Here is a 12,405-nt window from a genome sequence, read left to right as displayed (position 1 = left end):
CCAAACTTAAACCTCCATTAAAGGAACAATAGAGCTTAAAGAAGGGGAAAATTCACCAAGGAATCCATCTCAATTCATGTAAAAATCATCTTCAAGGTATGGTTTCTTTCACTCTTGGGATTCTTTGCCTATGAAGCTCATTCAACTATGGTATTCAAACTTCCCCAAGAATAGGGTTTCAATCTAGACATGGGTTCTCTTTTCAAAACGAAATTGTTATTCAATTGTGGTGAATTATGGTATTTTATCATTTTTTAACTAAGTATTGATGGTAAATTATTGGTAATCACTAGCGATATTTCCTTAAACCATTGTTCTTCCCTAAACTCATCATATCTTGAAATTATATGGGAATTGTGGAAGATGATGAGTATATGATTATGTAGAATGATAATTGCTATGTATGACTTCTTGAATTTACCCTATTTATGTATTTTTAATGTATCTTTTGGTAATTTAAGTATGAAGGCAATGAAGGGACAAGAAGGTATAAAGATTGATCCTTCTTGAATTCAATTATGAAATATAAGTTACTTAGATAGTAATGCTCCTATGTCTAATGTGTGATTCTGATGTTGATAACAAGTATTCCTCATCCTTAATCCTAGACAATTGAATTAGGTATTAAGTATGTATGAATGTTATGATATGATTATATGATTGAAAATAGTTCTCCATGATTATAATAAAGTATTGAGTGAAAGGTTTACTCACTTGTATGTGATTTCTAAAGTGAAAGGATAGTTCTCACTTATGAATACCTATGAGCTATTATGATGAGATATTCATATAGGGAGTCTAAGAGACTAATGTGAACTTGTAAGATGATTACTAAAGGGAATAAATGCTTAGCACCAAAAGGGAATGTAAAGGAGATGGGGGTCTCACGTTTAGTAAGTTCGGATCCTAAGCCACATGGGTTTCCTCACGTTTATCAAGTACAGATTCCCAAGATGTGTGTTTTCTCATAAGATGGAAACCTCCACGTTTAGCAAGTCAAGGTTTCTAGTAACAATCTCATTGACCCTTAACTATGTTACCACATAGGATTCTAGCTTAGTAGATCACCTAGATAGCTATGCACGAAAGGTTACACCTTACGCAAGTATTAACCATATGTTTTCAGTGTGGGATTAAAATACCAGATCCCATGTAGCTCACATGGTCTAATGTCGGTTATTGCACTTCTTTCTCGAATGTAAAATTAAATGAACAAGTTAAGTATTGAACTTTTATTAGGGCTTTTCCTAAAGGTTCTACATAGTGTGAGGGAGGGTATGAGAATCTCTTACACATTCCACGTGTGGGATCCTAAGGGATAGTTCTAGTAGTGTTCTTTTATGATTATGTTGATTACATGTTATGTATGTCAAGTTATATATGAATCTTATGAATCAAGCATGTCATGATGAAATATGAGGTTATGTTGTATGCATGAAGTAGGTGACCTAATGTGATACTTAGCTTTGGATAGGGTTATGGGGTTCTATTCTTGGCATTGCCCAAGTATTGCTTGGGTTGCTTATATGTGGGGTTAATATCATATTGGGTTGAATTATGATGTTTCATTGTATGTGCATTTGATACTAAACATGGTTTTGACTAAATTGTTCCTTTTCTCATGCATTGGTGATTTTATGCATAGGTCTCGTACTTAGTATATTTGGTTTGTACTAACCCATATTTCTTTTCTTTTCCCCAACATTGTAGGTTCCAAACATCAAAGAGCTTCTAGACAAATTTCAAGGAAGAGTTGGAACTTTTCCCAAGTTATTTGTGAGTCCTCAAGTTTGGGGATGTTGTCATCCTTCCACATCTAGCTATAATGTTGCATATGTCAAAAAACATTTATTCTTTCTTTTATTATTTGAGACTATTGTTGTAAGACTATATATGTCATATTTTATTGAAGTAAGGGCTATGCCAATATTGTAATTCTTAATTAGATGGTTTATATGTGAGACAATATTATTAGACAATCTTATGGATTGGTTATATTGCATAAACGAGAAGCTATGTATGCTTCATAAGCGAGGAGTCTATGTAAATTTCATATATGATAAGTGAGAAGTTTAAGTAACTTCATTGTGTAAAAGTTTTAAATTTTACGCATTTTTGATCTATGATATGTAATGATAAATGCTAAGGGCTAGTCTAAGTCCTCTTCGAGGACAAAGACGCCGGTTACATCTAGGCAGTGCTCCCTAGTTGTGACATATGTGACATTAAATGTCTCAAATAAATGGTGAAATCATTGGCTATGAAAACAAAGCTCGATATATTGATTTGAAATATGATACCGCATACAAAAGTAATTATACACATCATACCAATAGATTCTGATCTTTCTTTTTTAATTAATTTATGGTCAGGGACCAAACGTTTTTATTTAATAATATACAATGATACACAAAGATAGATTCTCCAAAAGATTGAGATTTCTGTTAGTTTGTCTAACATAAAGGGGAGATTAGAAGTAACACGAAAATTGTCAATACTCCTATTGATGTCCCTAAAGGATATAGTCAATAACATGCATGAAGCATGATAGACTAATCAATTATACATAAAATAATCCTTGAAAATAGGAAAGGACACAAGAATCAAAATAATCATAATAAGGAGACAATGTGCTCTTGGAGAGCCTACAACACAACACATCATGAAACCTCATGAAAGGGGTACGTACCTAAAAATAATAAAGTGATAGAATTTCAATAAGTTATGTCGTATTGTGAATTAGTACAAAATGGTATATCATTGAAAATATCTTTGGTACAATAGCGCCAATATTGTAAAAAATTATTATGATATAAATTCTACGACTATTAAAGCATGTTGGAGTAGAAATAGTTATAAAGTGAAAAGTTAAACGATGCATCTTGGTAAGCATAAACTTATTTGACTTGCAATCTAGGCACTGGAATATGTCATACATTTAATATTGAATATTTTCACTTGGCGAAATTGATATGAAAATATCCATTGGGTTCAAAATCTAAAGCATATACTCCCTTCATTAAAAAAAAAGACCTAATTTGACTTGAAACACAGTTTAAGAAATAAAATATTTTTAATCTTGTGGTACTAAATTAATGTTATGTCAAATATACCAAAATTCCCTTTAATCTTGTTGTCTTAAATATGCCATGTGAAAAGTTCAAGTTAATGTGTTGCCAAAAAAGGAAATGAGTCATTCTTTTTGAAATAGGCTGAAAAGGAAATATGGACATTCTTTTTGAAACAGAGGGAGTACAAGGTTTCAAAAAAACTTGTTTATCATCCATATAAGGATTAAATGGATTCAAAACGCATAAAGCATATACAAGTATTGTTATGCAAGTTGATGACTAGAATTGAAACTCTTAAAGAGTTTTCAAAAGGCAATAGATTATTTGCTTAAAGAAGTTGAAGTAAGGAACTTGCATAAATCCTTTATCCTGAAGGGAAAATTCGTAAAAGGAGATAGAAGGAAGCATATTTCGTCTAAGTTTTTCTATACTCGCGAGCTTCCAAGAATGACATATCAACATGCAACATGTTTGTTCAACTATAATATGGTTGATTTATCCACCAATTCTGTATCAACTACAACTTTCAAAAATATGGTGCACAAACTTGAAAAATGAAGATTCTAGTCTCTGAATTGATGTTATCATTAGGGAGAGTTTTATTGCAATATTTTTAGTGAGACATCCATAATGCATATTATTAATGTGTATACTCTTTTTCCTTCACTAGATTTTTTTCCTATTGGGTTTTATCTAGCAAGCTTTTAGCGAGACACATTAAATCTACCGATATTCAAAAGGGAGTGTTCTAACCATATTTCTATTATATTGAATGTTTAATTATATGTGGAGTCCTTTTAGGATATAGTTAGTAATCATACTTGGCGACCAAGTTAGGTATCCGCTACAAGTAAAGGGGTTTTCTTTCATTGTAAATAAGATCAAAGAATCCTGAATATACTTCAAAATGAATAAGAAATCTTTTATCTTCTCCCTACTTTATTCTTCTTCTTGTTTCTATAGTTTCATAACATTTTCAATTATTCATTGAATTATTATGGAACTTTCAACTTTATGTAATTGGGTAAAGGTCTACCAGAAAAAATTATTTTTTATGGCCTCTAACTAGCTAGGAGACGAACAATTTTATTGTCATATTTGCTATTTTCTCACTTGAATTATTTAATGGTAAATAATTATCATCTTAATAATTTGATAACTTACTAAACATTAATTTTAATTTTCAAAAGATAGACCATCTACTTTTGAAATTGAAAAGACAATAAATGATAATAAAATCGATTATCTCTGTTTACACATAAAATTGCAAGTTATATGGGTTTCATCCAATTACAAAATTGAAGTTATGAATTGAGTTTTTGTTTATTTATTTAGGTTATATTGAATATATTAATATGTAATTTAACTTTTTTAGGGTAATTGTTGATGGTTTGATCTAAAATGAAGAACATGATCATCAATCCCTTACCCTAGGTAGTAATCTTGATCTACATTGTATTGTGATTATTCAATTGTCTTGGTTATTAATTAGATTACTATCCTTTGGTGTTATTATGAATAAATTAATATGAATTATAGACCTATAATGCTAGTTATTAAGATATGATTTAGGTTATGAAGTATATTGTAAAATTAGCCTATGTATCTTGTCTTAAGATATGATTTAGTGTTGAATTGTGTTATAGAGATGCAATTGGCCTTGTTATCTTATTAGTTATAATTGTGATGATGCTACTCTCCTAATTAAGTTTTAGTTATGGGTTGATGGTAAGACCTTGATGCTGAACTATGAAAAAGACTTGGTAAGTTTTAGAATCTTTATCCTTATTTCCAATTGTGATTAATTGTGGTTAAGTCATGATGTTACGTTGGAGTACACCTTATACTAGATGATAGGGTGGTATGATGTTTAATTTAAATTTCTTGACTATGTTGTGGAGTTGATTAAGGTGTATCTGATATAAGGATGGAGAAAACTATCAATGTGACTTGATATGCTATGAAATGATAATGTGTTAACCTCACTTATATGAATTGCGATGAAGGACTTATACTCATACAATTCTTATTGAGCTATTGATGATAATGATTATACAAGGGATAGACCCAATGACCTAAACTAAGCTGGATCGATATTTAAAGGCTTAAAGACATTTCAAAAAGGGATTCTAGCTTAGCGCCGAGTGAACTAGATTGAGGAGTGTCCCTTCCCACATAGGGAAGGTAGGAACACTACATTACTCTTGAGATTGAAGACTATAATGCATGGCGCATAAAGAGGTTCCCAACTATATCTCCTGGTTCTTGAACTATGTTGCCCCCATAGGAATACTATCTAGTGGATCCACGTAGTTTCTATGTTTCATGTTTTTGTACTACCTTGACAAGCAGTTCATCTTATTTAAGTTAGGGTTTTATGACACTGGATTCCAAACTAGCTCATGTGATCTATGTCGGTTAGTACAAGATGCTCCCAAAAGGTAGTATGAATTAAAGGACTTGAACTCAAACTTGGATAACCTAAGAGGTCTAGCTTAGTCTAGGTAGGTTTATGAGACTCTACCTAAACATTGCACTAATTAGCCTTTATAGGAGTCTTAGGAGGAGGTTCCTACATATGTTTATGTTATGATGATATATGATATGTATATGATAACTTTGGCACATTGTTGATACTATATGTTGATTAGTTCACTTATGAGTATGCCTTGGGTATAATGTTAATATATGATGAAATGTAAACCTAAATATTATGTTATGTAAAGTTGGACATTCGTCATGGTTGTTATTTAAGGATACTTGATTGAGTAAGGTTATGGGGCTTTGCTTGGTTATTGCACTTGTTTACTTGGTAACGATTCATGAGTAGTTGTCTTGCTTATTATGATATGATTGACTCTTATTCATTCTTGTGATATTATTCCTTTATGATAAGGTTGTAGTAAATAATGGTTTCATGTATGTTGGGATAAGTATTACTTGTTGAGATAGTAAGCATGATTGGTTGGTTGATATGACTTGTTTAGCTTTGCACTAGGTTCTTAAAGCGGTAAAATTACATGTTTTAACTAAAAGTCCCTTTTTAGAATGTTTTGCTTGTATATGTGCATAAGGTCTCATACTTAGTATATGTGGAGTACTAACCCCATTTTCTTCCCTTTTTCCAAACATTTTAGGTTCCGATCGTTGAAGAGTTTGGAAGGCGATATTGTTGAAGGCTTGGATTCTTCTTTCATCTAAGGGAGGTAGGTACTTAACTTCCGAGGGAAATTCCACCATCTAGCTTACGGACTTTTTATAAGCTTAAGGATCATTTCTTTACTTTTCAATTGAGTATTACACTTTTGTACGACCTATATGTGGTCTTGTTGGATTGATGTAAGGGATATGCCATCGTATAGATGGTATGAGATGAGACAATTGTTGAGACTATTTTCATATTTTATATATATGTATGTGCAATAAAAGTAGAAGCTATGTAACCTTCCTATACGAAGGGTCTGTGTATACGCAATATGATTATATATTATGTGTATGTAGAGGTCTATATGAACCTCCAAGTAGTTATAGTGTAAGTTTTAATTTTTCCACAGTTTTCAACTTATGAATGTAATTACATGAGACTAAGAGGCTAGTCTTAGTCCTTGCAAAGGACGACGATGACGGTTACGTCTAGGTGGTAAACCCGGATGAGATTGTGTGCCGCCATGGAATTTCATTATCCATAATATCGGATCGGGGTGAACCAATGCACATCTAGATTTTGGAGATCATTCCAAAACAGGTTGTGTACTACGGTGAACTTAAGCACCGCTTTTCATCCCCAAACGGATGGTCAAGAGGAGTGTACATACAAACCCTTGAAGATAGGCTTAGGGAATATATTATTGATTTTAAAGGGAGTTGGGATAAACATTTACCTTTGGTGTAGTTTGCCTATAACAATAGTTTTCATTCATCCATTTCCATGGATCCTTATGAAGCCTTGTATGATAGGAGGTGTAGGTATCCTATTGGATGGTTTGAAGTGGGTGAGCCTTCGCTTCTTGATCCTGAGTTGATATATAAGACAATGGAAAAGGTTCATATCATAAGGAACCAGTTGCAAACGGCCTATAGTCAGCAAAAGTCTTATGCTGATCATAGGAGAAGGGATTCGGAGTTTGAAAAAGGTGATAAGGTATATTTGAAAATTTCACCATTGAAAGGACTGGTTAGATTTGGTAAGAAATGGAAGTTGACTCCTCGTTATGTGGGTCCCCATGAAATCTTGAAAAGGGTTGGTAAGGTTGCCTATGAATTGAAACTTCCTAGTGAATCGGCTTCAGTTCATCCGGTATTCCATGTTTCTATGTTGAAGAAGTTTATTGGTGATCCCGAGTCCATTCTTCCTATTGAGGGTCTTGGTGTCAAGGATAACCTCTCTTATGAAGAAATTTCAGTTCAAATTCTTGATAGGTAAGTCATAAAGTTAAGGAATAAAAAGGTGGTTTACGTAAAGGTGTTATGGAAGAGTCACCTAGTTGAGAAGTCCCGTTACCCTCATCTTTTTGAGAATTTAGTTTATTCATTCTTTTTAATAATATAAATATGACTAGAATTTAAGGTTTCTTGATTTTTGCGGGTGAAGTTTTGCAAAGTATGTATTTTTGAAAGCTTTACACTTAAGTTACTGTAATATTTCTTTTGAAAAACTTGAAATTTTGCTTTTTGCTTGTTTTGAGTTATGTTGTGTATTTTGATATAGTGAGTCTTTATAAAATTATATGTATCATGTTGATAAGATGAACTTTGTGCTAATTGAATCATGCAATGTATATTGAGCCCATGTGTGTTGTAAGAAAGAAGTACCTCATGATGAATGTGTGAGCCTTATGTGTGGTTATAGGAGTTCTTGGAATTACCTTGTTGAAATGATATGATTTATGTTAATTGGATGTTCTTAATTGGTTGGTCTGCTAGTCTTGAGTCTATTCCTTCCTTCAAAAGAGTTTTGGTGGCGTTCGGGGACGAATGTTCCTAAGGGGGGATAATGTAACACCTTGAAAATCCAAGACGTGTCGTAAAGCCTAACATAGGTGTCATAAGGTTTAAGAATTGTTTTTAATTCTATCATCAATGAATATAGGTCATTTAAAAGGTGTAAGAACCAAAACGTTCAAGAACGTCCATGACGTCCGAGAAGTTGGTTCAAAGGGATGTCAGTGTGCCTTAGCCTATTTTACTAACTTTTAGGAGTCGGAAATGTATAAAAATTGGTGGAAGGGTACCTTAGGTGTTTAGGTTGTTCCATGGTCAAAACATCCGCGTACGACTCCCCAAGGACCGACTAAGGGCCCTTGAGGAGGACCCTAGCGTTTGAAGCAACAGTGTCTGGCAGTGTGCATCGACGACACAATAAATGGGCCGTGTGTGGACAAACTTGGTGTTGATGCCATTGTTATCCCATACTTAGCCATGATGAGGAATCCACTCGACTACACAATCTCTGAACTCATCGACGGAGTGCAGGACGAGAGAGGCAGGGTCAGTGCCTTAGGGGAAATCATCTGCTTGCTCGGTCAATCGACTCACAAACGGCCCGACGTTCGGGTCTCGTCTTTGAGGGTTGAGTTTTCTGCTAAATTTAAGTTGGTATCATTTAACTAGTTAGGGGTTAGGTGGTTTAATTAGGGGTTAGGGGATTCTAATTAAGTTCATTTAAGACCCAATATAAATACTCCCAACCTTCATTAGTTTAAGACAATTCTCAAATATAAACTCTCTTCATTCTCTCTCTACTTGAACTCACCATTGAAGACTAGCAAGGATAAAGGTTTTGGGGTCGGTAAGGGACGAATTCACCATCAAATTGTTGTCAAACTTTAAGGTATGGAATTTAATTCACCTTTGAGACTTTTTCCTCAAAGGATTCCTTCAAAATGGATTTCAAAAGTTGAGTTTTTTTATGGGTTTTATCCAATTACGAAATTGAAGTTATGAATTGAGTTTTTGATGATTTATTTAGGTTATATTGAATATATTAACATGTAATTTAAATTGTTTAGGGTAATTATTGATGGTTTGGTCTAAATTGAAGAACATGATCCTCAATCCCTAACCCTAAGTTGTGATCTTGATCTATATTGTATTGTGATCATTCAATTGTCTTGGTTATCGATTAGATTACTATCCTATGGTGTTATTATGAATAAATCAAGATGAATTATAGGCCTATCGTGCTAGTTCTTATTATGTGATTTAGGTTATGAAGTATATTCTGAAACTAGCCGATGTATCTTGTCTTAAGATATGATCTAGTTTTAATTGTGTTATAGAGATGAAATTGGCCTTGTTATCTTATTAGTTATAATTGTATGATGATGTAACTCTCCTAATTGGGTTTTAGTTTTGGGTTGATGGTAAGACCTTGATGATGAACTATGAATAAGACTTGGTAAGTCTTAGAATCTTTATCCTTATTTCCAATTGTGATTAATTGTGGTTAACTCATCATGTTACGTTGAAGTTCACCTTATACTAGATGATAGGGTGGTATGATGTTGAATTTAAATGTCTTGACTATGTTGTAAAGTTGATTAAGGTGAATGTGATATAAGGATGGTGAAAACTGTCCATGTGCCTTGATATGCTATGAAATGATAATGTGTTAACCTCACTTATATCAATTGCGATGAAGGACTTATACTCATACAATTCTTATTGATCTATTGATGATGATGATTATACAAGGGATAGACCCTATGACCTAAACTAAGCTAGATCGATATTTAAAGGCTTAATGACATTTCAAAAAGGGATTCTAGCTTAGCACCGAGTGAACTAGATTGAGGAGTGTCCCTTCCCACATAGGGAAGGTAGGAACACTACATTAATCTTGAGATTGAAGACCATAATGCATGGCGCATAAGGAGGTTCCCAGCTATATCTCCTGGTTCTTTAACTAAGTTGCCCCCATAGAAATACTAACTAGTGGATCCACGTAGTTTCTATGTTTCATGTTTTTGTACTACCTTGCCAAGTAGTTCGTCTTATTTCAGTTAGGATTTTATGACACTGGATTCCAAACTAGATCATGTGATCTATGTCGGTTAGTGCAAGATGCTCCCAAAAGGTAATATGAATTCAAGGACTTGAACTCGAACTTGGATAACCTAAGAGGTCTAGCTTAGTCTAGATAGGGGTATGAGACTCTACCTAAACATTGAACTAATTAGCCTTGAGGGGAGTCTTAGGAGGAGGTTCTTACATATGGTTATGTTATGATGATATATGATATGTATATGATAACCTTGGCACATTGTTGATATTATATGTAGATTAGTTCACTTATGAGTATGCCTTGGGTTATAATGTTAATATATGATGAAATGTAAACCTAATGTTATATTATGAAAAGTTGGACATTGGTCATGGTTTCTTGTTGAGGATACTTGATTGAGTGAGGTTATGGGGCTTTGCTTGGTCATTGCATATGTTGACTTGATAAAGATTCATGAGTAGTTTTCCTACTTATTATGATATGATTGACTCTTATTCATTCTTGTGATATTATTCCTTGAATATAGGTTGTAGTAAATAATGGTTTCAAGTATGTTGGGATAAGTATTACTTGTTGAGACAGTAAGCATGTTTGGTTGGTTGATATGACTTGCTTGGATTTGCGCTAGGTTTTTAAAGGGGTAAAATGGCATGTTTTGACTAAAAGTTCCTTTTTAGCATTTTTTGCTTGTATTTGTGCATAAGGTCTTATACTTAGTACATGTGCAGTACTAACACCAATCTACCCTTTTCCCAAACATTTTAGATTTCGATAGTTGAAGAGTTACGAAGACGACATTGTTGAAGGTTTGGATTCTTCCTTTCATATAAGTGGGGTAGGTCCTCAACTTCCGAGGGCAATGCCACCATCTAGCTTACGTAGTTGTTATGAGCTTAAAGACTCTTCATTTCTTTCCTTTTCGGTTGAGTATTATACATCTGTACGACCTATATGTGGTCTTGTTAGATTGATGTAAGGGCTATGCCTATATAGTGATAATCGTTTAGATAGTATGAGATGAGACAATCATTGAGACTATTTTCATACTTTATGTATATATATGTATGTGCAATAAAAGTAGAAGTTTATGTAACCTTCCTATATTAAAGGTCTATGTATACTCGATATGATTATATATTGTGTGTATGTAGAGGTCTATGCAAACCTCCAAGTAGTTATAACGAAAGTTTTGAATTTTTTTGCATTTCAACCTATGAATGTAATGACATGAGATTAAGAGGCTAGTCTTAGTCCATACAATGGATGACGATGCCGGTTACATCTCGGGGGTTAATCCGGATGTGACACTAAAGCATTTGATGTACCTGAAGCATATAAAAATTTGCAAGAAAGTTGTTCGATAAGGCTTCAAAAATCCTTGTATGGATTAAAACAATCGGGACCCTATTTATAAAAAGGTCTGGATCTTATTTTGTTATAATAGTTGTGTATGTTGATGATTTAAATATCATTGGTACTCCTAATGAGCTTTCAAAATTTGTTGAGTGGTTAACGAAAGAATTTGAAATGAAAGATTTTGGTAAAACAAAATTTTGTCTTGACCTATAGATTGAGCATTTGAAAAATGGAATATTTATCCATCAATCAACATACACAGAAAAGGTTTTAAAGTGATTTTACATGGATAAATGTTAAACAAACTCGCTCAGTTGATAATTTGGCGGATCTGTTCACTAAAGCATTACCAACCTCAACATTTAAAAATTTGGTATCCAAGATTGGAATGTGTCGTCTCAAAGAAATTAAATGATGTTTGCAACAGGAAGAATAAACTACGCGCTGCACTCTTTTTCCCTTGGCCTAAGTTTTATCCCAATGGGTTTTTCTGGCAAGGTTATTAATGAGGCAGCAAATAAAGTGTATAACAAGATATGTGTACTCTTTTGTCTTTCACTAAGATTTTTTTTCACAAGGTTTTTTCTTAAGTAAAGTTTTAACGAGGCATATTATATCTCAATGGTCATTCAAGGGGGAGTGTTGTAAATCATTTTTGTGGATTAATGGATGACCATAACTCCTTGGCTAATTCCCTTCTTTATGAGTGTAATGTTGTTGATAATGTGGTCAAATGGATAACCTTAACTCCTACGTTAATTTCATCCTTTATAGGTAGTAATATTGTTGATAAGGTGGTCAAATAGATGAGCATAACTCCTAACTTTATTTCCTCCATAATGGGTAGTAATTCTCAAGGTTTTATGTGATGTTTATGACACCCTTTGGTATTCCTCAAAGTAATCCTATAAATAGTGATTTTGAGAACAATGTTGATACACTTGAAAGAAATAAAGTAAGAAAACTTATATTGTT

At 33.3% G+C, this 12,405-nt stretch overlaps 1 protein-coding gene across 1 annotated transcript; it reads left to right on the top strand.

Moving 5' to 3' along the window:
• The first annotated feature begins 6,999 nt into the window (after positions 1–6,999).
• LOC138338579 (uncharacterized) lies at positions 7,000–7,494 on the top strand. Its single transcript, XM_069289556.1, has one exon. It carries the CDS (start codon positions 7,000–7,002, stop codon positions 7,492–7,494), a length of 495 nt encoding a protein of 164 aa, XP_069145657.1.
• The last annotated feature ends 4,911 nt before the right edge of the window (positions 7,495–12,405 follow it).

This window comes from Solanum lycopersicum, chromosome 9, assembly GCF_036512215.1.
Source record: "Solanum lycopersicum chromosome 9, SLM_r2.1".
Classification (NCBI taxonomy): domain Eukaryota; kingdom Viridiplantae; phylum Streptophyta; class Magnoliopsida; order Solanales; family Solanaceae; genus Solanum; species Solanum lycopersicum.
The sequence above is the reverse complement of the archived record's forward strand: the minus strand, read 5'-3'. Positions and strand labels throughout refer to the sequence as shown.